The 27,706-nt window shown below is 38.0% G+C and overlaps 1 protein-coding gene across 7 annotated transcripts in view; it reads right to left on the bottom strand.

Moving 5' to 3' along the window:
- The window catches only part of RBFOX1 (RNA binding fox-1 homolog 1), a 727,152-nt gene that overhangs the window by 228,896 nt on the left and 470,550 nt on the right, over positions 1-27,706 (bottom strand). For 6 of the 7 annotated variants that reach the window (XM_088466739.1, XM_088466743.1, XM_088466741.1 and 3 more), the window contains 2 exons: positions 10,202-10,345; positions 6,159-6,212 (listed from right to left, as the gene is read on the bottom strand). In XM_088466739.1, coding sequence (XP_088322865.1) covers positions 6,159-6,212; positions 10,202-10,345 — 198 coding nt within the window. Of the gene's footprint in view, positions 1-6,158; positions 6,213-10,201; positions 10,346-22,583; positions 22,635-27,706 lie in introns of all 7 variants that reach the window. The other variant, XM_088466740.1, reaches the window with a different exon arrangement.

Below are 27,706 nucleotides of genomic sequence, written 5' to 3'. Positions count from 1 at the left end.
ATATAGGGCACATGGACTTTGGGGATGTTATAGAAAAAGTGTACACTTTACATCAGCTAATGTTAATTTCCAAAGCTCAATGTGGTTAATAGGAAGATTTAACAAAAATATTTTCTTAATATAACTGTAATTTAGGATCTAACATACGTCTGCTAAGGTGGCATCAAACTTGCACATTTATTAAGTCATCCTCTTGTGGTCAAGTGAATCATGCAGTAGTTTTCCAAACCAACATACACTCAAGTGCATGCTCCAGGCACAAATCACACTACAGAACACAGGCAGGTATGCATATTTGCCTTACTTTGCATTCCGTAATTACACCATATGCATGCATATGATGTAAATAAAAAGTGGTTCTGTAACATTTCTGTTAAGTAATCTTTTATCCCCTGCATAAGGATTAGAGGCCAAGGAAGGGAGTAATTTCTATGTATATTACTGGAGAGTGTGGTAAGTTAGATGGGTGATACATAAGTGTGGTATGTCTTATGTAGTAAGGTGGGGTATGTTAGTGTCAGTTAACTGTCATTTTAGTTCTAAAAATGCAGTAACAACCTATATATCAAAATACTCACAATCTATAAACAAATACAGAAGTGTAGTTTGATGTAGTATCTACTCATATTTTTAGTTTAATATACAGTATCACTCTTTAACATGAACAGATCATTTTGAATAAAGCAGTTTCAATGTAAAAGCAGTTTCATTGTAAAAAGATGAATGTATTAAATTCTAGTATTTTCATTGATGTTGCACAATTGGAACTTCATTGTAAATTCTAAGTAACAACTACTCATACAAGTAGAATTAATAATGACTTTTTATATCTCCAGAGCTTCAGGTTTTTTTATCCTTTAAAGAATTGACCTCTGAATTAATACATTATGATAACAAATTAAGCAAGCTTTGAAAAAGGTTACCAAAATAACACATTGCTAAAAGGACTTCACATAGCCATCTAGGCACACTGGTGAAACGAGTTAGAATGGACAGGATATATCGAAATACACACTTGTTAAAAAATGCAAAATAGAATTACTTCATTTAGACAAATACAATGAATTTGAATGAAATGAGAACATTACTAGCCAACTTTTTTAGGCATTCAGTACATTTCACCAAAATGTGAGAAAGAGAGATAGATAGATAGAGAAAGAGGGGAGACAGAGAAAAAATAGAGAGTACACTGTAACAGTTTTAACACATTCTAAAAATATTGCTAGACATGTAAATTGATGAAACCTAAAAATTGACAGTATTTTATAATAGCTTGAAGTTATCATTAGACTTCACAGATGATCTCAGAATGTATTTTTATTTATTTACTACCGACCTGCCCCGACTTTGCATGGGAGCAATTTAATTTTGCCAAAGCCCCCTGCATCTGATAGCAACCTACTCCATGTCACTACAGTCCTCTGCTTCTCACCACAACCCCCTGCTTCTCATTCCTTACCCGTGCATCTCACCAGTGTCACCACAACCCTCACAACTGCTGACCTGCAACTTACCTAAACATTATCAGCAGCATGTCCCCTGGGCTGGGGCACCTGTGCATATTTCCACAGCCTCCATGTGCACCCCTCCCTAGCTGCTGAACATGATGATGACCAATGTCCTCTTTGTACAATGTACCCTGTTTTCCCTGGACTTCCTGTTGAGCTTCCTCACCATGGTGCCTCTGTCCGAGAACAGCACTGACTTCCATGGGAGGTGCCTCCTGTTCACCAAGGGAGTGTGGCTGAGCAGGAACATCATGCTGGAGAGGCAACACTTCACAGTAGAGGAGTGGTGGCCTGAGTCTGCCTGCAGGTTCAGCGTAAGTGTGGACAATGGAATTCAATGGTTACTAAACATCGATGTTTTTGTTCAAATGGTAGTGTTTTTACCATTTGATGGTGGCATTAGTATGTTTGCCACCATCGAATGGAAATCATTTGATGGTATTCTGATGGTTGGGTTTTTTTATGAATGCCTGATAGCTATGCCTCCCCTGGCACCTTTCCTGGCTACTGTGTCTACATCAGGGGATCTTCATGGGTTTTCTGGAGGCTGTATATCACTCTCTCTATGCCCCAGATGTGACCCTGATCAGTCCCTGACATCCCCCCCTCTCTAGGCTGCTGCTAAGCAACAGGGCACATTGCTATCACTGATTAGCTCTCACTGTCTTAAAGAGCCAATCAAAGCACAGCCCTGGGCCCTACAACAGCATCAGTTAATAACTCAAACAGCACAACAGTCTGTGCCTTCACATAAAGGAATACATATTGTAGGTTCCAATTAGTCTTAAATATATTGGAATGATGGATATTCTTAGGTATCACTTTGTTCTCAGTAAAAGATGGCAGATTTTGCACCTCAGATATTTCAAAAAAGTCAAAATTCTGTATATACTGTATGTGATCAGTACTGGGAAGTTGCATCCCACCTAGTTAAGCAGAGCAGCACATTCACCTTCTTTCCTTGTGGATTCAAAGATGCCAAAACCTCTATCTATTTATTGCAAAATTCTATTGCAAAATGTATTGTATTATATATAATTAGTAATGTTGGAGTTGTGCACCTGTAACTCTTCTTCATGTGTTTATAACATTGGTCTCCACAGGTAGCACCTCCCATTATATAAATATATTCAGGGTGTGCAGTCTAGGGCCCCATTCTACATAGACTATTTAGTGTGCTCCTATGCACTACTGAAGGTATGAGGCGCCTTCAGTCTAGACTAGCACCCCTTCCCACCTGTTCCCTATTGGTTTTAAGCAGGGATCTGGCATTTTGACTGCACTTTAGTAAGAGGCACAATCTAGGTAAGTCCTAAAAAATTTTATACTGTAGTGCAGCTATGGGTTGATTTTTGGGGCGTGGGTCCCCTGGATTGCTTTGGTTGGGCTACTTCAGGGCATCGCATTATAAACACATTTTCCTTTCTTGCACTTCTAGCACCTTTATTGTTTGTTTAATATATATGTATTTTTTTTACATCTTTATTTTTCACCTCACTACATGCAGCAGTAGCTGCTCTTATCTATCTAACACCTTTTTACACTTCACCTTTCCTCATTGGAGTGATACCCTGGGGTGGCTCAGCTGGGCTTGTTTGGGGGGTGTCCTGCGCTCTGGATTTCAAAGCCAGTATTTTTAGAGACCTACCCCCAGAGGTTACCTGGGTTCAGTGGGTAGGCCCATAACCATGGCCATGATTATGCCAAAACCTCTATCTATTTATTGCAAAATTCTATTGCAAAATGTATTGTATTATATATAATTAGTAATCTTGGAGTTGTGCACCTGTAACTCTTCTTCTTGTGTTTGCAACTCCTGGGAGGTAACAGGGAGCTGGCTAGACAGATGTGGGCATGTTGCTGGTGTGTCGCTGACAATGACTGCATGTAAAGAAGCAGTAGCGTTGAAACAGGATGCCTTGTTCAGATAGAAAAATTGCACTCCATAGGGCTGGTGCAAGCTTCAATGGTGCAACTGATGGTGCAGTGATTGTGAGTCTAAAGATGCACCACAATGGATTAGCGCCACTGCAAGTATGCGTCTTAAGTTCAAAACTGGTCTTGGCATTAGCCCAAATAAGCAACTGCGGCCATGTCGGCATCCTCCTCTGAATCTGTTTTTACCAAATATCTCCCCTATTAGTTTTGATTCATCAATAACCCATAGTTCTTACTGATCTTCTTCATTATTGTACCCAATCTACACCACATAGCAGAATAAATGTAAGCCACCGTTATCTTAGCTAGTTATAAAATAAAAATTCTGAACAATGCAATGTAATGGTTATCATCATTCCATAGAATGTTGAATCAAAAGCAGTATTTGGAGGCTATATAAACTGAAATGGTCCCACTACATTATTAGAAGATGACTGGCCAATTATAGAACAAAACGAGCATATAATAATATCACCCCCATTTGGGTCCTGGTGTAGGTTTGGTCTGTCCCTCTGAGTCCAGAATGGTATTTAAATGCTCAAGGTCTCAGAAACCTGCAGTCTCCCTCATGTACAGCTTCCCAAAAAGCCACAGTCAACCAAACCTATACTAGGACCCATGCAGGGGTGATATTATTACATCATTGTTTTGTTTTATAAAATGTGAGTGCTTTGGATAAATAAATTGCCTTTATTTTATTCGGAAGGTGTTGCACTACTTTCCATCCATTTGTGTTCCCCAGACTCATTTGAGTCTTTTTAGAGCCTAATCGGGATGACAAATTGGTTATATCATGCAGTGTGTATGCATGATTTGCGCATTCCCGTGGTCGCATGTGATATCGTGCAATTGGCTGTGCTACACAGTCAATCACACAATATCGCATGTGAGGCTGTCCATGTTAATGAAGGACGGAACAGTGATTGTTTGGTCTTTCATTAAATCTTTTAAGTGTGTACCGGCAATCATGCGATGTCCATGGTGAAGACAAATCGCCCTGAACATCGGCACAATTTCCGATCGATTAGGGGGGGAGAGAGTGAATCAAATCCTGTTAAGAATTGAGGGACTTATATTTAAGTGGATGTATCCTCTGAACAGTGCAATGTATATAATGAAGATGGCTGTCTACTAGTAAGAAGATATAACTTGCCTGATTATGCCTACCAGCAATTTCCTAGTACTGGATGAATCATTTTTGGGTAAGTATCTTTTTAACTGCATAAACTTTCTTCCACCACTTGAGTTGCTTATTGTATACACTACAAGGGGTGACTGATTATTTATGCTTTCGTACATGTTACCTTGATTAGCACAGTTTTTTAGTAGTAGTACTGTATCTGCAAAAAATACTAAAATAAAATGATGTTGTTGTATTAGTATCTATGTGTGCAATGGCTCTCTATAACCAACAGTGTTTTCTATAAATATACATGCAAAAACACATATATACTGATGACTTTGGCTTTGAATAGACACTGAGGCTGTTTCTGTTGATAGCTTTCACTTTTTCTTGAGTCATCTATACGCAAGTCATTTTAAAGTACAGACTCAGTATCTCTGGGAGAAATAATTTGTTCAAAATGTGGAGTGTAACATTTATCAGTCACAAAAAATGTATACAAATCACATTATGTATTCAAGGGCTTTGAATAAAGAGATTTTTTCTTCTTGATAGAAAAACCATGCACAAGAGTAAATTGGAGCAATACAGAGGGTAATTGCTTGAGAGCATATTAGATTATATTACCAACTTTCACTTCAATAACAGGAAAATACCTATTGCAGCAAATGTTCTTTTTTTATTCCACAAACATAAACTCATTTTATGTGATGAGAAATGTAATTATCACTAGAGGATAAGGTATAAATGCTAAATCATTGATTATCTCTATAAAGCAATATTTCTATTTTAAGCATACTGTGCTTAACCTAATATCAGCCAAATACTGAATGCTTTTTGGCAAAGTATACTGTATGCACAGAATAATTATCTGGATAAATAGATTTTTTGTTTTGTTTGAAAAAAGGTTTGACTCTTTTGTTACCATTTAAGATGCAAATATTAAATTTCATCTTTAAGCTGCTGGTAGATGAGTAGAGGAAAATACATTTCTATGTGTTCTTATAGTAAACTGGTCCTCACCTTGTTTTCAACTTAAACTAGTCAGAAATTTTCCATTTTATGTTACTTTATACTCTATAAAAAAGTCTTTATTCTTCACAGTTTCTTCACAGATTCCCAAAGAAGTAAAATGTTGTCAGCCTACTCACTGTTAAGAATCTATTAGCATAATTATTCTATATATTATTGCATACAGACAATACATTTTTTTAATTACCATCTCCTAATTAACAATGGAATGATTTGTAAATCACTTGTATTTGTTTTACACTGTCTTTTGGTAAAAATAAATGGTATATTATATGTTGTAAAATATCTATTGGAAATGTAAGTGACTCTGGACAACACCAGGAGTCATCCAGAGGTTTCAAACTATATAATAACTGTTAAATTAATTTTACAGAAGGGTAAACATTAGTGCAGAGAAGCTGGCGAGTTTAACATGAAAAAATGCTTAAAAATAATTTGCAATATGTCATAAAAGTTTTTTTAATAAGTGTTAATACTTAATGTTACTTTAAGAAAAATATTCCTAAATAACAACAAATAATGTATCTTAAATAGATTGAGCAAAACGAATGACTCACCTTTGATCCCCGCTCATTAAAAATTATTTCAACATCTAAGATTTTGCCAAATTGCTGCAGGAGAAATAGATAAAGAAAATAAATATGATACCATATAAAAATAACTAATATACAACAGAATTTATACAAAAAAAAAAAAACAAAGTCACAGTCTGGAATGGTAAGAACGGGTTGAGCTTACTGATGCATATAATATTTTTTCCTATAATAAATGTATTGCAATAAAGGCTAATTTGGTAAATCTTTACTCACTCATTATGTTTCTTTTTAGAGATCTGATTGCAATGCTTAGGATTAGTGTAGATGGTATCTTGTAGTAAATAATAACATGGTGTCCCAATTTTCACCAGTTGTGTATACAGTATAACTGAAGTGCTTTTATCTGCATTCACTGAATATTTACTATTGTAAGCAATATTAACATATATGGTAAAGGTTTTCTCCTTACAAAATGAACACATGTAGAAAAATCAGAAAAGAGTTCCAGGTACATACAGGACTTCAGTGTGTAAGGAGGATACATTTACCACTGAGATCAATGAGCTCTATTCTAACCAGCACTCTAGCTATGCTCATCATGTTATAGATGTTGCTAAATGCACCACAGGAAAAGCACTCAAGTTGTATACAGTTCATATGAGTTGTTTAACTTATTATCAAGAGAAAACTATGATATGGAAGTACAATGCAAATATGCCGAGTGTCTAAATGTGTGCTTTTGAATCTGAAATAAAATCACACAAATGCACATTTTTCAGCAATATACAGTACATATTAGAATAACATTTTATCATAAGTTTTGATATCTATATGTGTTTCAACTGACTGCCCATTTATTAAGCAGACATACATTACAGTTATTTACCTCCTTCTATTACCCATTATAATATGAATTGCAATTGCAGCTGAACTCCAAGATAATTTTGTGTGTGTACAGATGTGTCCTTTCTGACTGCTGCTTCAGTCGTCCCAAAAAACCCCTCTCGGCGCACCAGGTTCCATGCGACTTGGCCATACCAAGTGCCTTTCTCGCTCAAAATGTGCATGTTATTTGCATAAATAAAACAACATTGCTTGCATAAACTGATCAATGGTGTGTGCAACAGTTGTACATATGTGTGCGATTGAGTCTGAATCTGTGTAAAAAGGGCTCTGATACTTCATCTTCAACTTTGTATGTGTGTAAAACCAATTTCTGCACAACTTTCTATGATAAAGAAAGTTATTTTTGCTTTGATCAATCAAAATTCCTGGCCTCTGCTCAGGATTCAGAGGTTTCATACCCTGGTTCCCTGAGACCAAGTGCTGGATTCAATGGTCTAGCTATTGTAAAAGTTGTATCAGAGTATTCTGACACCTGTATCATACATTATATATTTTGGACTGCAACAAACTGATACACATCAACATATTCATTCTAAAATGCAGTAAGTATTTTAGTTTGCAAAAATATTTTCATTCTTTGTTGTTACTCTGACAGCAAAACAATAGCTTGGAGGCCTTTTATTTGTACCAACCTTGGCAAACGACCTTATTACAAAAAGACATTATTTAGTCATCAGTGCTGTTAGTTTAGATGTGTTTCTTTTTAACAAACTAATTATTGTACCATCATTAGTCTAAATGACTCAGTGTTCTCAGCAGGATGTAATTCTAAATGATTTTTCACAGGACAATAGGTAAGTTAAGGTTAGATGCATAAGCAAAACTATAAATTTAGATTTTTTCCGTTTCCTTTTTTAGAGGGATATTTAAAAATGAAAACAGATTATTGTGTAAATATACTCTCAACATTTGGTAAGCATAAATATTAGAATTATGATTTAGTGTGTATATAAAGCGTTCCAATAATCCACTTAGCATATCAGCTTGTCACCAAATACACCCAAATAGAGATGAAAGTGAGCTGCACAGAGCGGTGTATCGTCCATTTCACTCAAGTGTTTGTATTAGTCGCAGGGCCGGCTCTTAGGGTGTTCAACCAGTGCGGTCAAACAGGGGCGCCAACCCGTAGAGCGCGCACCCCTCCCCAACATACCGATTTCAGCAGGACAGCAATGTCCCGCTGTTCCACCCGTGGGCTGCAGTGGCCCGCGGGTGGTCTGGTAGGGAGGTTGGGTACCCTAACAGCCACAGCTGTGAGGCGGTGCTGGAACCCCTGGAGAAACTGGATGATGCGCACATGCACGCGGCATCCATTCAGTGGCAGGAGAGGGCTGGGGGAAGACCAGCTAGTGAGGAAGTGCTGGGTTTGTCTCCAGCCTGACGTTATATGGGATTCGTGCCATGAGGGCATGCCCCCAAATAATGTCATTTAGGGGGCATGACCTATGGTAATTAGGACACACACCCTAAGCCGCACACGACTAAAGGGCGTCCATTACCCGGGCGGCACATGGTGCGGCTACCCCTGGAGCCGGCCCTGATTAGTTGTAATGTGATGCCACAAAACTGCATCATGAGACTGCAATGATTAATTTGATTTGTGACACTTGTATATCTGTAAACAAGTGAGTCTGAATCTTGTGAGTTTTGTGAAGCGGTTTAATCACACGTGACCTGGCTTGCTGAGAATGGCTGTTTGGTGCGACTACGGCAATAGTGTATGTAGACACATCTATAATATGATGTGAAATACAACTCTAAGGGTTTCACCCAGAGTTGGAAGTACTCATATAGCTCAAAAGAAGTGGACAAGAAGGAAATAGTTACAAATACATCAGTGTGTGCACCTGGTTTACTACAAGTCATCTTCAGTATGCGCTTTCATCTTCCCTGGACTAGGTGCGACAGTTATAACTCTGAACAGATGTATTTTAGTTTATGTTCAGGTCCACATAGCCTGCATTTGAGTGAACATGCCCATGTAGAACTTTGCCTATGTGGGAGTGCCCTATAGTAACCTAGTTTTTTTTCAATCATAGGCTAATTGTGATCAAAATGCATATGACTCTGCATTGCCTATAGTTGCATGCACCTGTTTTTTAGAGCATGCACAGAGCAAATGGCCACAAAATATGCTCTGCAAATGAGATTCACTGCAACTTTGCATAGAAATAAACCAGCACATGAAGGGTAATAAATACTGGCAGAGGCCATACTTCTATGCCCAATGATCATTTAGGATGACATAAAGTTGTAGAGCCATTATGGGGAAATAGACATAAAAATTATCAGGTACAGTAGATATAGCCGGTGTGGCAAGCTTGGCCATTAGAAAGTCATGTTTCTCATGTGAATATACAGTACAATAACTCACTATAATCTAAAAAAAATATTATTTTGTAGGCTAAAATTGTCTCATGTATGATACTTTAATCTACATCTAATAATCTAATACAAGCCATACTCACTGTCAAATGAAATGAATCCTCATTGTTTATTTGTTTTGATAAAATATAAAAGATATAGAATATAAAAAATAGCCATACATGTCTTAAAAATGTGAAGGTGTTTGCAAAGCCACCACAATTATTCTAAGCTTTACTGAATTTTGTTGAGGGCTATTGGAATTAAATCTAAAGTGTACATAGCTGGATTTTCTAGGACATCCACGAGATTTAATCTTGTACCTAATGAAATCTTCAAGAATTGATTTAGAAGTAGTTGTCAACCTTATGTGCATGTGTAAAATTCCATCAGTCAACTGCTATAATACATCACCTTGGCACCAACATGTTAGGAGCTGTTTATGAGACTGCTTCATGATGAATCTTGAAGCTGAATGATTATGGGGAATTCATTAATTTAGCACTGACACTTAGCATACTCATTAATGTAATAAGAAAGTAATATATTGGCTTCTAAAGTAGCAAGGCTTGTCTTTCTGGTGGCTTTTTTACATTCTTGGAATTGTGGCTCCCAAATAGTTAAGCAAGAAGTTGGCTACACCTAGCAAACTGTGTAAAATGTTTACAAATTCAAAGCTATAGACAAACTATCTTTACCTCTGGACTGTTTGTATGTCAATGTTAGTAATTGTTAACTGCATATCTACATTATCTTTATTAGATGCTACATAAAACATTGATTTGGAACCTTACCCCAAACATTTGTCTAAGATCTGGATCTCTAAATCTGAAGGGAATATTTGAAACATGGAGTCTCTTCGGCTGTGTTTTGTTTTCCGTGTTTTCAGAAGACTGTGTCTGTTGTTGGCCGTCAGTCTGTGCTGAGTCATCTGTTTGCTGAAAATGCAAAACAAAAATCATTTAAGATAACTAATATACTATACAGCAGTTCAACTATTTATCATAAATGTGCACAGTATATGTTATGGCCACAATTACTTGATATATCGCTAAAATGTACATTAAAGTATACAATTTGAGTTGAATTTCATAAGTTTGGCCATTATATTAATATAGAATGAAATTTGAATGTATGAAACAAAACAAAAAAAAATATTATCATTTATCATATAATCCTTGAAGCAAGATTAAATAAAATTAAGGATATCACGGTCTGGTGTATTATCTTCTATAGAAGTCCATGGAGTGCTGCCTGATTGACTGGTACTCCACAGTTTATAACTCTTTACTTGCCCAGGTGCCATCTGAGGTAATACAATACCTATGATATAGGTGAGGAGAACAGTGGCACTCTGAGGACAAAAAATGAGTAGACTTCACAGCAGTGGGTAGTTCAACATTTCAGTCAACCAAGACTTTTATCAAGAACCAAGAACTTGATAAAAGTCTTGGTTGACTGTAATTATGAACTAACCACTGCTGTGAAGTCTACTCTTTTTTTTTCTAAGTCCTCAGATTGCCGCTGTTCTCCTCATCTATATATGTATATACAGTATATATTATCCTTTCTTTACATGGTTCCACAAGGATTCCACAGTTCCTTACATAAACAATGGAGTTATTAAAAGTACAAAACAAAGCAGGACAAGGACATGGTTTATAAACATTGCTGCACTAGCGATCATAGCACTTAAGTAAGTAGGAGTGTGCCAGCAACCAAGTGTCAGGTGCTATTGTGGGGAGTTAGGAGTACTTGATAGTATAAGTAAGGGAAGGAGAAGCATGTGAGGGAAGAGGGACCTGCTCGTTAGAGCTTACATTCTAAAGGGAAGTGGCAGACAGATAGGGATGACACAGATGGGGTAGACATTGAGGAAGGAACATGGAGCAGTGGGTTAGGATGGGAGTTAGAAAGCTTTGATGAAGAACTAGGTCTTGAGAGCCTGTTTGAAGACTAGTACAGTACTAGTGAAGCATCTGATAGAGAGGGAGAGAGAATTCCAAAAGGTGGAGAGCAGCTCATGCAACATCTTGGAGATGGGAGTGGGATGAAGTAATCAATTGGCAGGAGAGGTGACATGCATTTTTGGAGCAAAGTGGGTGGGCAGTTGTGTGGAGAGTGATGAGGGCAGAGGTGTAAATGAGAGATGATTGTGTGAGGGCTTTATAAGTTAATGTGAGAAGCTTTTATTGGGTTTTGAAGGAGAGCAGGAGCCAGTGTAGGGGCTTGTAGAAGAGGGGAGGAAGATGTAGACTGTTTGGAGAGAAAAATAAGCTGAGCAGCATTATTTGAGCAAAGATTGGAGTCAAGAGAGAGGTGGAGGCCAGTTAGAAAGAGGTTACAGTAGTCCAATCTGGAGATGACCAGTGAGTAAATTTTAGTAGCATCCTCGGTGAGAAAGGTTCTGATCCTGGAAATATTTTTGAGATGGAAATGGCAGGACTACAAAAGGTAATGAATGTGTGGTTTGAGTAGAGGGAGCCACCAAGGAGCACACTTGCCCATAGCAACCAATCAGATTCTACTTAACTTTTATCTAACACCTTCTTGAAGATAAAATGTAAAATCTGATTGGTTGCTATGGGCAACATCTCCACTTCTAAAAACCAGCACTTTAGTAAATATACCCCAGAAAGAGAGAGAGAGCTAAGTTATTAACCATAAACATACATTTAAAATATAAACAATCCTAGTATTTGACATTGCTTTCAATTATGTTATAGCCTCATTTTTTCCATCTTTAAACTTGGCAAACATCCAGTTTTGAGATTAGATGCATTTTCCTGAGAAGCCTGATCAATCTCAAAAAGAGATTAGAAGCATTTGCATAAGTGCTAAATTACACAATTATAAAATTACACACAGTAACAAGTTTTACTATTGAGAGTCTGCCAGTTTTATACTGTATCTCTTCTGCTGTAACATTTGTATCCAATATAATGTAACTGATCTGATATAATTACAACACAAACTCATATTTTGCTTTTCAAAGTTTTTCTTTTTTATCAATCTTTTATCAACATTTACCAGCTTGCTATATGCTCAAAATTACAGTTTAAGACACTAATATAATACAAAGTATGATTTCATGGAACTTTATGATGATATATACAGTAATAGATATTATAACAACCACATTTCACAGGACAGCGGCTGGTTCTGCTATTGTAAGGACAGGCATTTACCTTAACTATGTATAATTAAAAGAAAAACAGTTTTGTAGGCTCTCAGGTGCCTAACATTTGTAAGATGAGAGGGAATAGGTTTTTATAATTATCCTGCTGCATTTTTTTACCCATAAATACACTTTCGTAGTTATGTGTGTGCAGAGTAACCCTTATACTGTATTTTGCCCTTACTTTCAGCATATACAGTATGTACTCAAACTGCAGGTTACATCCAATGGATCTGCATAGTTCTGTTTCATTTGTGTGAAGTTGTTGCGACTTTCCACAAAAGACCCTCACAAAACTTGAAAAAGAAGTGTGAGGTACATGACATCACAAAAGGTGTGAGGTACATGACATCATTAAAATGTAAAAAAAAGAATTAAACAAAGTTTCCACATCACTTATGACCCAACTAATATTTTTTTTTCTTATTTAAATTATCAATCAAAAACTTTTTATACTGTTAAGCTAAGGCTTCTGCTTGTCCCATGGATATTGGGTGATCAGAAAAATTATTTAAAATATATAAATGAATATACAGCACACTGAACTGCCAAAATCATGGGCTAGCAGTATGTAAAGGTAATGATAGGTGGAATCATCATACTGTGACATATTGAAAATGCTGAGACCTGCATCAGTTGTAATCTGAGTCAGTTTGAACACCGGCTAGGTTGTTTATGGCAAGGCAATGTGAATAATCAGAGTAAAATGCAGGGGCATTCAAGAGAGGAGGGGGCCCATGTTCAGTCTCAGTCTGGGACCTTCTCCTCTCTCACTAGGTCTGGCAGTGCACTGAGCTCAGCATCGCAGCAGTAGACTCTGGGCACTAATGGCAGGGCAGCCAATTTCCCGGTGTTTCCAGTACTGCTCATACCCAAAATGCTGCCATGGCAGCCATTTTCCAGGCAATTTTCACAACCCTGATACTGACTGCCAGCACTGACGTGGGACTCTGGTGTGGTAAGTATTAAAAATATGGGTGCAAGGTGTGTGGTGTGGGCCCCCCTGCACACCCTGCTCCCATTATAGATATGCCCCTAGTTAAATGGGGTATGATTATGGGTGCCAGATGGATGGGACATTACATTTCCGAAGCTGTGCTGGCATACACCATTCCTCAATCTATGGTGTCACGTGTGTACTGGGTATACCTCATGGAAGGCATAACCACCCACTGTGGACAGCACAGTTGCCGACCAAGAGTGCTTAATGATCATGGCCAGCGGCATCTGGCCAGAATTCTTTGTGGTAACAGACAAATAACAAATTACATCCACATTTAATGCAGGAGGTACAAGATGCATATCCAGAAGGTCAGTGCAGCATCCTTTAGCTTCCATGGGATATGGGAGCAGAAGTTCCCTTGTTAACACTACAACAGCAGACACAGTGCCTGACCTGGGCTCGTGGCATCATTAATTGGACCCTGGAGGACTGGCAACATGGGGCATGGTCTGATCAGTTATGGTTCCAGTTGTTTCAGACTGATGGTAGGGTTTGGGTGTGGCACAGACCCAATGAGGCCATGGAGCCCAGTTCACATAAAAGCACTGTGCAAGTTGGTGGTGATTCCTTAATGGTGTGAGGTGTGTTCACATGGCAAGGGTTTGGTCCGCTGGTCTGCCTGAATACATCATTGATCAGTAACAGCTACTAGGCAATGCTTGATGACCATTTATTTATTTATTAACAGTTTCTTATATAGCGCAGCATATTCCGTTGACCATTTGTATCTCTTCATGGACTTCATGTATCCCCACAATGATGACAATTTCCAAAAGGATAATGCATTGTGTTATTGGTCCCTAGTTGTCCAAAATTGGTCCAAGGAGCATCCTGGAGATTTCAGCTGAATGGTGTAGCCACTATGTTCACCAATTGAGCATTTATAGCATGCTGTGGAGAGGTCCATTCGCACCCAAGATCCTGGACCTACAAATATCAGGGAGCTATACAGATGGCATAGGTAAACATGTGTCCAGAGATCTTCTGTCCATTTGTGGAATAGATGCCACAGCAAGTTGATGCACTTTGCTTGGCTAGAGGGGCATATACACAATAATGCTTTTATCCCATAGCTTTTGGCACTTCAGTGTAGAAACCCAGGTAAAACTAAAATGTAAATTATAACATCAGGGCTTCCCTAAATGACAGGTTTTATACTAAGGACTGTGACAATCAAAATCAATCATATCTCCAATTAGAAAACTGCATTGAATGAAGATCTGCACTGTTCTAAAAATAGTATAAAGTACAGCTTATTTTGTATGCATTGTGACTGACTCTTGGACCCATCATGTACAGTGGTGGTATAAAGGACGCTACTGCTGATCCTGCAATCACCCTGCACCAGAGATTGTTTACCTGTCACTATGTAATCAGGCTGCCTTTTCTAAACTTCTCCTGCATCACTCTGAATTTTTCTGGTATTTATCTACTAATCACAAACTTACAGTCTAATGGAACTAGGGGTATGATACATGAGGCTAAGAGCTAACGTATATGTATGCCAAAGGAAACATGTTCTCCCAGCACTCAGCAAAGGAGAAGCAATGAGACTTGAATAATACATGATGTTAGAAATACAGAGATCTCTGTTCCTGGTTATGTATTTTCTATTACTGGCCTTTTAAATGTGGCAGGAATAATTGCCAAAAATCCACTGCTTAGCAAAGGGCATATCCAATTAGTGTGGCTAATTGTGTGCATTGACCAGTTCAATTAGCGGCCAATACCCTGTGTGTTAACTACCAGAGGGTGCACTTTTCCTTGCAGCCTCAGGAGCTGCGAGGAAAAGTCAGTGTAAAAATGCATATATTTGTACTTAACATGTGGTAAACCCATTAGATTCAGAATTTACGTGGAATCAGTGAGTAACCATGCACTACCAGAGGTTTTACCAAGTGGGGAAAATGCAAAATAATTGAATGGCTCCAGACATTAAACCCAAAGCTTTCTCCGCACAGTGAAACTCATAACTAATTGGAAATTACCCTTAGTCTATTTAACTCTTTCATACAAATATTTGTCATTCTACTCAAACAACCCATATAATAGAGGTTCCTACACTCTGCCATTACTGTCTAGGTTTAAGGGATATCCATAATTGAGTCCAGATGGTTAAATCAAAATGTCTGAAGTACTAAGGGCCTGATTCAGCTGGGGTCGCAGGTCTGCGTTCGCACGCACCCGGTCGATGCTTGCGTGCTGCGCATGCGTATGCACCACAGTGCGCATGTGTGAACCAGCCGATGCGATCACAAATGCGAATGCCATGATTGCAGACTTGTGATCCGTGCTGAATCAGGCCCTAATTACATCCACTGTCCTCAAGCATGGATATCCTTACAATGTGGACTTTAATAGTGGAGTTTGGGAAACTCTGCCATATATCATAGTCAAGGTTAGTCAGTTACCATAGAACACATATGAGGGCTATAAATAAATTGAATTTCCCAGAACAGAGTGCCACTAATTGTAGTACTACAACAGGCTGCAGCTGAGGGATGGCCCTGCTATCTACAGTACCTGCTCTAAGGGGTAAATTTACTAAAGTGAGAGTTTTTAGAAGTGGAGATGTTGCCCATAGCAACCAATCAGATGCTAGCTATTATCTTCTAGGAGGTGCTAGTTAAATGTTATGTAGAATCTGATTGGTTGCTGTAGGCAACATCTCCACTTCTGAAAACTCTCACTTTAGTAAATATATCCCCAAGTCTGTGTTATGGTGACTGGAAAGATTAAGAAGAGGGGAATCAGAGGAGGATCAATTTTTTAAGAGTGTTGAAAATCAATACATATTATTTACAGGATTTAAACAAATGTGGGGGTCTATTTACTAAGCAGTGTTAGGAGATAGAGTGAAAAGTGATAAGTCTGTGATAAGGTGCCAGCCAATCAGCTCCAAACTGTCATTTTTCAAACACAGCCTGTGAGATGACAGTTGGGAGCTGATTGGCTGGCACTTATCACAGACTTATCACTTTTCACTCTGTCTCCTAACACTGCTTAGTAACTAGACCCCATAATCTGTAAACTTCTGGACATACAGCCTTGAGAACAGCTGGAAAAATATACAGCATGTATAATGTTGTAAGGTGAACACAATAGATTGAATATTGCTCTACACAATACAAAGCACCTCGTACTTTGCTAACTATTACAAATAGAATGCCCTAGTAATATTTTTTCTGAAAAAATTAACAAAGCATTATTTAATCATATGGTCTAAGTTAATGGTTAGACTTTTTCTTTCCAAAGTGTCAAGTACTGCAGTGCACTAATAAAATACACTCTAATGTAACAAAATCTGCAGCCAAATAAAGATCACAGGTATTTACTGAACACCTATGGGAAGTGAAAGCCTATTTTGAAGTAACCTAAGAGCTTGCCTTATTTTTTTATTTTTTTATTCTGACTATTTGACTAGTTTGTGTGTGATTCAGAAAAAAATGAAAATGGGCTGGCTATCATCTGTAATTCAGAGATAAAAAAAATTAAAGAAAACAATAATGATAAGTATTAAAAATTAAAAAAAACAGAAGACGAACTTGTGTAAAAAAATATTTTTTGCTAAACCCTATACTGGCTTCTCTTGGCAACAGAAGGTATCAATGTGAGGTTTTACATTGGGTTATCTAAGTTTTATGAACTGGCATCTCACTTGTTGGTGTGATTCAACAATCCTCTGGCTGTGAATATTACCACTTATCATATTAAGAAATCTTACCAAGTTTCAGATTCTTCAGTGTATATTATGATTTTAATGATATAAAACAGAAGCCAGCACTTGCAATTATATAGGAGTAATGCAAAACACAAGGAGATATTTTGGGGGTGACTTACAATAAGCAAATGTACAGAGGCCTGGCACAGCTTTTGTGTTTTTTGCATGTTTTTAACACTTACATTTTCCCACAAAGATGACATATACAGTACACATGAACACATGAGGATATGCCCAGAATTTGTTTCACAGCATGAATACTCTTTTTTTTTCATATTTCCTTCAAGGACACATAGGGGGAGATCTATCAATAGGCAATTTTGTTTAGTAAATGAAACTGCCCAAGATTGGAATAAATAAATAAAATATATAATTGCCGAAATTGAATAATCTATTAAACATCAATTTCAAACCAGGTAATTTAGGGTTTTAATCTGCTGAGAAAAAATGCATTTTGTTTGAGTAGACAATAGTAGGAGCAGAAAGAGCACTGAATTAAATTGGCAATAGAAACAGACTGAGTAAAATTTAAATAATAGTGAGCAATGCACTCATGATGGCAGCTTATGATTGGCTGAGCAGGTACTGAACTCCAGTTCCATTTATAGCTATGGGCATCATTGAATGCTATGAGGCTGGAAGCAAAGCAAAACTACTACTGTGGAATTGTTTCAGCGTGACGTTGCCTACAGAACATGCTGGCTACTTGTAGTCCCACAAGTCTCAGAATTTTTAAGATCCAGTACAGTATGTCCAAGCAGTGAATCACTGCGTAGGCTTGCTTCACAATGTAAAAATCAATGATATTCGTTATAGTGAGAAGTGCTTAATTTTTTTTCAGGAAATAAAGTGGAGATTTACATGACAACTGCAAAATTGTTATGTTAGTCACAAAAAAATTGTTTAATTTGTCAAAAACAACCTTTGATAGCAATTCCTGCAGAGTAAACTTGAATTTCCAGTGAGAATCTTTGCAGTCTCCAAGGCTGAATCAAAGTATTGTACAGTATATGGCATGTAGTTGTGCCCAGTGGAAAGCAATAAATATTAATATTGTCAGACCAGGCACAGAAGTGGCACACATTCCCGTGGCCACTGTAAACCCCTGAGTTCTTCTACCTCAATATAAGCATCAACATAACAGTTTTTTTTTAAATGCTTGCTTTATTTTTATTATATAATGTATCTCTCTTGCATGTAATCTACCTAATCATAAAGAAGCCATCACTGCAGTCCCACTGGCCGGGGGTCTCGTTGCCACACCCTCCCCGGCAGCCTCTGCAGCAAGTGTATGGGCGGTCGGCTGACTGCCCATACACACAGCACGATGAGCAGATATATATGCAATTGGCTGTGCTGCACAGCCGACAGAATATGTCTGTGAACGACACCGTTCGTTCACAGACATATAGTCTGTACACACAGGCCGACGTACACACGATATAGCGGCCATTCATTTGAATGGCCGATATGTCAGCCAGTGTGTACCCAGCATTACACTCAATTACTTCAAATAAGTATGCATTTTAACAAACTGTTTAAATATATCTATGTAAAAAACTGTGGTATAAATGCATTTATTTTATACATATATTTAAAACAATAAACATACTTGCAATTGTTTATAAAGTTATAGATGTTATATATCTCTTGTATAGGTGTCTTTGCTGTCAATTAATTTTGAAGCAATTGAAGTGTAACATATCATTTGTCATTTTCATCAAAAAGGTCATGTCCACTTATTTTCTGCATGACTCTTTACAGATTTACTAGTGTTCTTTTGAGATTAACTTTCTAATTTAAAAACCCAGACAAACAAGTATTTATATTAGAATGTTATTGATGAGCAATGTCTGGGGAGCTATGGCTGTAGTACCAGCCAGTCATCGTGCATCCACTGTGACAAGAAAATCACTTACTCATAAGCATATAGAGTGTTCATGAAATTGCTTGGCTCGTGAAACTGCCTATTTTTTAATAATAAAAAAACACTGATATGATATATGTAACTTCACATATTTTACTATCACTATACTGCAAATTTAAACTTAATATTGCAATGGCTTTCAACATGTTTTGTCACTACTGTTTTGACATTACAATAGGAATTTGTATACTGTTATTGAAATCTAGTCATTGGTTAAATGCACACTGCAATTACAATCTGGCTATGGGGCCCATTTGTCAACGAGTTTTATCATACACAGTGAGTTTTACGAGTTTTAAAACGTGTTGCATATAATAAATGGTGCTCCAGCCAATCAGCTCCAGTGGCAAACGCAGGATTTCTAGAGGGGGGTTTCCAAATGCTTGAATTTAGAGTGAGTGTGGCCAGTCCATGAAGAGGGTAGAATTAGCACTTAACCAGCTTTAATATGCGTCATACAAAGTATATTGTGTTGCATAATTCCAGCATATACAGGACCAGCAATCACAGTAAGCCATTAAATGTGGCAGTAGGGCCATCCTGCCTGAGCTGAATATTTTTATTTTAGATTTGGGCACCATTTCAGAGTATTAGAGCAAGTCCGGGAGTCTGGGGGAGCAGCAGAAGAACCTAGCACTGCCCTGGACATATATGTACATATTGGGCTCTATAGCAGCACATCCCTAACAGTGAATGTTTTCCAGATCTCCTAGTTGGTGCACAGGTTATTTATTACTGACTGATACATGTTAAAACATCCACAGGTGGTACTAATGATTTCATTTGTGATACTGAGAAGAACATTCAGCACTAGTAAAATTCTATTACATTACTATTTCTATTGTGGGCTGGGGAGGGGGGTTTCCAGGTAGATGGAAACCCCCCCTGCATTTGCCTATGAGCTCCCAACTGTCATTTTTCAAACAGATGATAGTTAGGAGCTGATTGGCTGGATCACAATTATCATACGCAACATGTTTTAAAACTCGCTGTGTATGATAAAACTCATTGATAAATAAGGCCCTTTATCTGTTTATGATGCAAATTCTGTGGGTTGACTCACACATTAGCCTGCAGTCAGGAGCAACAAAATCTTGTAAATGCAATCCTCTATTTACTAACACAAGTGAATACAAGAGAGTCAGTGAAGTGCCCTCCATTGACCTCCCAAGCACAGGCACATGAACTGCTGTGCCACTGTGTGACAAACATGATTATGAGAAAACTAATGATAAAAAGAACAAAATGGAGGTGTAGTTACTGAGGACACTTTTAGATGGGAATCCAATTATCTATGATGTGCCACTGCAATTAGAGTAGCACAACATTGCTATTTTTTCTACACATCACTATGGGATGCAAAGCAAAACTGGTGATGTTGATGACCATGAGGTGCTTTCTCACCATCCTGATGTCACTCCATTACTTAGAATCTTAAACAAGTATACTAACCAGGTGAAAAAAGGTAATTAATTGATGAGTTTTGAGACTGAATAATTGTCTGAAATCAATATTACACAGATATGTCCACTTGCATCTTTGCTGCTTGCGTGGCAAATCGTGACATGTATGGCACTTGTGCATGCCGCGAGCGGGTACGCATGCTGCATTTGCACCCGTGATCCATAGGATTGCATGGTGTAACTGCAGTGCGCGGCATAGCATACCGTGGCACATGCAGCTTTGGTAAATTGCATAGCGCGATGCGTGTGCACGTATGCAGCGTAAGTGCCAGAGATGCAAGAAGACACATCTGTAGTTGAACCATTTTGCTGCCACCCATATGTGATTCAGAAGGATCCATGTATTTCCACTATGGTGACAGCCAAGGTCAGAGGAGTGTTTGCTGTCATCTGTGCTGTTACTGCTTTGCCACAATAACAGTAAAACACCCCTGACAGACAAAGTTGTGGCAATATGTTGCAATTTGTGGGTCATTGGGAAAGGAATCACATAATTTTTTCTAAGCACCCTCCCTATAGGCCTGAAAATCTTGGTATTATGCCGTGAGAGGGAGGGGCCTAATGACATGGTGCCTGGTACCTGCAGCTGCTGCATTGGGGCATATAGGGTGGAATAAAACAGCCTCTGAAATAAGGCCACTAGTAAGTTAGTATTCAAGTGTTCATAAACAGTCTTCGTAGTGAGAAGTAATGCTAAAACAATCTAACAAAATTATCTTCTGGTGTATGTTCTGTTTATATAGGGGTCATCTCAAAAAACCATACAATGAATATCTAACATGTTTTTCTATCTATCTATCTATCTATCTATCTATCTATCTATCTATCTATCTATCTATCTAACATCTATGTGTGAATATATAATGTACCCTACTGCCTGTAAAAATCCTGAGTTTGCCACTAAATGGGCTTAAAATGGAGCTGGCAATGAGGTAAATTTATGCTTAAGTTTGCATATCCGAGACCCTGAGAGGTTTATTTATTTAGAAACCGATGCTTCTGATTGATTTATGAGTGATATTTAAAAGGGCAATGATGTTACTAGCAAAACATGGCTAGTAAAAGCATTGCCATTTTAAATATTGGGCATATACACAATTGGAATTTGCTGGGTTTTAGAACCCAATGCTTAGTAAATGAACCTCTTAGACAGGTAAATCTTCTTCTGTAATGAGGTGTATGTGTGCGGTGCTGCTGCCCAATGAACAGGGCTCTGGGGTGGCATCATTTCTGCCAAATGGCACCTGTATGTGGCTTACATGGTGCCTGGAATAGTACCCTGCAGCCTGTAGAGCTGCTTGGAGTATCCTAAGGATGTTCCAACTAGTGCTCTTCCTCCTGGTGCCATTCAGTGAATCTATACAATATGTCTCTGGGGATACACTATTGCATTGCTTGTATACTTTTAGAAAAAAAGCACAGAGAGATTCCAAATGAAACCTAGCTCACTATTTTGAATAGCCACATGTACTTTCAATTATCTTATCCAGTAGGTTCACTTGACATGCCAATGAACTTTCATCACACCCATAGTTAATCACTGCCTACATTTTTGCTAACCAGATAAGATTTCCAATTAAACATTTCAAAACTTAGAGTGGTCAGTGGTAAATAGATACAATATAGATGCCTATACATAGATGCGCAAAACTTATGATAAACTAAAATTCATGATAAGATATCACAATATCATAGAATGCGCAGTTTATACTCATATATAGTTAACACAGAATAACAAGATGCTGGTTCTTTTTATTTTGTGTCAAGTTGTAACAAAGTAACCTAAACTCTGTACCTGTAAATTGTAACATCAATGGCTATAATGTGACAGTTTAAATGAGAAACATTTTAACTTTCCCTGCACAATACAAATATATGAATTACCTGCAATGAGTACTGTATTTGTAGGGCATAACTGGATAGTTCTGGAAGTCTCTGTAAGAAAAGATGCAAACAAACTATTTCCATGTGTGGGATAAAAGGTTATTTTTCCACACTAAGAATTCTCAAGTCAGATTCCGTCACTTTTAGGGTCTAATTTGCCTGAATGTGTCTTGTGTGTCTGTCCGGTCATCTTATATTTATCCATAGATGGTAGATTGTTCTCAATTTATAGAAAAGCCTAATGAGTCTTGTTTGGAAGAACTGAATTAATGTGTATGATTCTATTTGTTGTTTACTTCAAACAAAACTATTTACCACATTTTATCTATTTTAAAAGGCTATGGGGATTACAATTAGGTCTGATAACGGTGGTAAAAAAGGGAGGTAGCCTCTGGATTTATTGCCTGAGGCTATTCAATTAGCCCCTCTTTTTCACCCAAGCCCCTTTTTAATGGCCATCAAAAAGGGGTGTCAAGTGCAGTTGACAGCCGTTATCTCAGGAGACACGAAAATAAATCTCCGATAAGTGGGGCTAATTGAAAACGGGCCTGCGACCAATTAGCACCCATTCAGTTAATGGGTCCAATTGAATTCTGCCCTAAGTATATTCTTTGAAATCAATTGAAAATTTTCCGACATGTGAAATTTGCTCCATTGACCTCAAGTACTATACATCACTTTTACCAAAGATAGTGCTTTCCAAATAACTAATCGATAACATCTTATCTGATTAGATAATTTTTTCCTTTTAAAAAAGTGATTGACAAAACTGTGTTAATGAGACACATGGATGCTCTTTAATTAGATCAAGAAATGTATGAAATATAACTGAAAAATTACTTTGATGTTGTATTCAGGTGAATAAAAATAACAATGTTTGCAAAGAACTATAGAACACTGTTTAATTATAAACAAAATAATTGTGACAATTTTTCTAGGCAGATAGTGTACTGAAATGCTACTTCAATCCTTTATAAAAAGGACTCTAAATGTGATCACTTCTGGGAGACTATTAGGGTACATAACTGTTTAAATTGAGTGATGACAGAGAAAAGCACAGTGCTCTGTATACCTCAGGGAGTAAGAAAAATCTCCCAAGAGTAGCTGCACTGCTCTCTTTGGATGAGGTGAAGCTTTAGACTTTCTGTATGGGAGGACTGAGAGCCTAAGCAGTTTGTTCAAAACTACAATATATCCTAATGGAAATGTTTGTTTCATAATTAATGGATATTACGTAATACAACAATTCAATATTTGTAGAAAATAAAAAAACATAATAGTAGTTTGATGATCAAAAATGTGTTACTTAATATATCATTAGTAAATATATATAAAGCTTAATCAGAAAGATAACTGGGTGAACAGAAGCATATCAATATGGCAACAACATGAGTTATAGCAGTTTTAGACACCTCATAGCACAGTAGAGCCAATCACACTTAGGTTAACAAATACATGGAGCTGGACACTCAGATCTCTACATCAATGCTTCTCAAATTCAGTCTTGAGGACATGCTAACAGTGCATGTTTTCCATGTCTCCTCATAAAATCATAAATAAAATGATTAGAACCATATGTGGCTCTTTTAAAGTGTGTCTGTCAGTAATGAATACACCTGTGCACAAGCAAGGAGAAATGGAAACATGCACTGCTAGTGTAGCCAAAGGACTGGATCTGAGAACCACTGCTCTAGATCACACAGTCATTGGTTGGCCAGTGATTGCACATGCTGGCAGAGATCAGCTATCAACTGACAGGATTTGAAACAGTTCTAAACAATATGTAATCCATATAAATTATGTATGCAGCAGTAATGGACATTATAGTTTTCTTGATATCGACTTTATATAATTTAAAGTACCTTGTTTAACTCTGTCTTGGTATTAATGTGGCATCATATGTGACATTATCATTGTCTATGTGCCTGATTCTATTAACAAACAGCAAGTATTTTCTCAATTAACCTGGTTTTTAGAATTTTCCTGATAATGGGTTTCTAAGTAAAAAAAACCTTATTTGTATTTGTGATGATAAACCCAAGTAGCTATGATGGCTGCTGCAGGGGAGAGCTACCCTGACTGTCATGTAGTGGTCATAAAATTCATGGGATAAAGTCTATTGTCTGAAATTAGACATAACAAGTATAGAGCCCTTATAACATGTCTGCTGTACTGCCTTTGACTTTGTCCAATTCAGAATATGCCAAAACAAGCTGCAACACTGAGAGCCTGATTCAGAGGTACATGGAAATCCCACTGTGACTGCAATTCCATATGCAGTGGTTCTGCAGAAATATGCAAATGTTGCAGCTGCTGGTACTTGTACAGAACACCCACCTGCTGTGCATCTAATCCAGTGGTGTAACTTCACCCAGGTGCCCAGAGGCAAGATAAATGTTGGTGCCCCCCTCAAATTAAAATATACCACCCCCCAGCACCTATGCCAGCCCCAGCTGCCGCTGCCTCCCTATGCAGTTCCTTTTATACAATGCCCCCAGTAGTGGTCCCCCTATGCAGTGCCCTCAGTAGAGGTCCCCCTAAGTCCCCAGTAGTAAACCTCCTGTAATGCCCCAGTAGTAAGCCCCCTGTAATGTCCCTGTAGTAAGCCCCCTGTAATAAGCCCCCTGTTGTGCCACCCCCTGCGCGCACGCACACATGCCAAAAAAAAATACTTACCTTAAACCATGCTCCAGTACCTGCTGCCATCCGTCCATCAGTCCCCGGCGCCCACTCCTAGGAACTCTGGGAGTGACGTCATGATGTCACACACATAGTGCACTGTGGGACACAGAAGCTGGAGCTCAGGAGTGAGCCCTGTCCTCTGGCTACTGCCAGGGGGAGAGGAGGGGCTGGGCGGCCGCTGGTAACACAATCAGCGGGCGCCCGGCAAAAGGATTGTGCAAGGGGTGCAACCACACCCCCTGCACCCTCTGTAGTTACACCACTGGAAGTGGAGCGCCGATCAGCGGCGCTACTTCTCCATGCACCTCCAGGTGACAATGGAGACAGACGCCCCCTTCAGGGCTGGCGCCCCGGTGGCAAATTACTCCATTGTCTCCGGGAGTTCCGGCACTGCTCTAATCTGTTTCTTGCCAACAAAGATGCACCATTGGTCGCAACATCGATCCTCTGAGAGAAACCCTATGGTTGTTCAGAATGTTAATTGGAATCAATCCGCTTAAGCTTCTGCAACTGCATACAAAGGCGCAGTCGCAAGCTGAGACATGCTCCCGCAATGGTCACTGACTGTCAATCACTCTGCACCTAAGTCCTCACTGAGACCACCATTGTAATCCAGCAGGATGTAGGCACAGTGCTACTCAGGTGCATGCTGAGTACAAAAATAATCACTCAACTGCGCAAACATCTGCTTTGCATCCACCTCTGAATAAGGCCCTGAGTAACCATGCTGTATTTTCAGTTAAATTAACCTAATTACCACTTCAAGATGAACAAATAAGAAAGCACCATTTAGTCATTAATACAAAATTGCAAACCTATCATCTTGAATATATTAACAAATATATTAATTGACAAATATGCAAGAAAATTCTGAGCCATATTTACATGGAGTTGAGGGAGTATATAACCATGGAGAGAGAAAATGTGGAGAAGTTGGTCAAAGCAACCAATCAGCTTCTGTCATTTAGCTTGTGCATGCAACTTCTCCACTCTATCTCTCTCCAAGGACTGATACATCCTCCATAGTCCCCATGGTTAACTCATTATGATCCCAACTCTCAATATACAGCACATATTAAGCACTACTATTTAAAAAGAAAAAATCACCAAAAATAAAAGTATATCATTAGTAATAGATGACTCCAACCAGGGGGGTAACTAGGGGTGTGTGACTGATGTTGCAGCACCATCGCAGCCCTATGGCTCTTGCTTCTAGCTAACAGGGTGCCTGGAACAGTACCCTGCAGCCAGTATTGCTGCTGCATAGATGCCTGGAATGTCCTTTGGATGCTCCAGACAGACACCCTGCAGTCTGTGCAGCCGCTCGGAGTGTCCCCAGAATACATGTCATGATGTACAGTAATGCACATAGGGGGTGGTGCAGTGCACCACTGACTCCAATACCCCTTCTTTACAATCATGATTCACTATACCTGCCCTTCTTACTCTCTCCCCTACTAAAACTCCCTCCTTTCCCATACCATGTTTATATTCCCTTTTTAAATTTGTAAGATTCTTACATCTTTTGGCTTCAAATGTATTATTCATAATATTTTCAATATTCAACTATAATGAAGTCAAAGCTATTATCATTTTAATTATGTTATGTGTCTTATGTTTATTTCAGTACCTTACTGCGATTTGATTTGTATATATATATATATATATATATATATATATATGCATATATAGATAGAGTATATATATATATACACACATATATATATATATATATATATATATATATATATATACTGTATATATATATACCATATATATTCAATAAAATGTTATATTAAAAAAAGATTGCAACGACATGGACAAAAGAAAAATAAGAAAATGTATATTAAATATATGATCATCTCCAGTCTTCATGTTTGGGTAGCAATATGCTCCTCTAAAGTGCCTTCTGATTGACTTAGATAAATGTGCAAAGTGCACCATGAGAATAATATTTAAATTAAAAATGTAACAATGTTTTCCCATGGCCATGCTGGTGTTGGTAACAGTTTCTGATAATGATAGCAGTTTAATTAGTGCACTTACATAAGCAAAGTTAACAAAATGTGCCTTTACCTTGGGTTTAAATGTCATTAACAGTATTTTGCTTGTTAAATACATATCTGTAATCCAGTGAAGTCATATATAAATTATTTGTTTATATATTCATTATGATTAACGTCTCTTTCGTGTCCTTTAGTTCCTCTGTAAATTACTGGCCTACAAGCACACCATGACTCTGTGCAATTAATAACACATTTGTGCTCTCTGTATCAACTCTGAACAACACTGTGACCTGTTTTACCATTTATTTTTTAGGCCTCCTGCATATAATTAAATGTTTACCTTGGTGTTTCATCGTCCTTTCATCTCGCCTTCCATAATCAATAAATTATAAAAAAAGAGGCATCTGAAGAGTCTTCAGCATACACGTAAGTGAT

Source organism: Taudactylus pleione, unplaced genomic scaffold (genome assembly GCF_031769625.1).
Source record: "Taudactylus pleione unplaced genomic scaffold, aTauple2 ptg000066l, whole genome shotgun sequence".
NCBI classification, from domain to species: Eukaryota; Metazoa; Chordata; class Amphibia; order Anura; family Myobatrachidae; genus Taudactylus; species Taudactylus pleione.
This window is presented reverse-complemented; position numbering and strand designations above follow the sequence as displayed.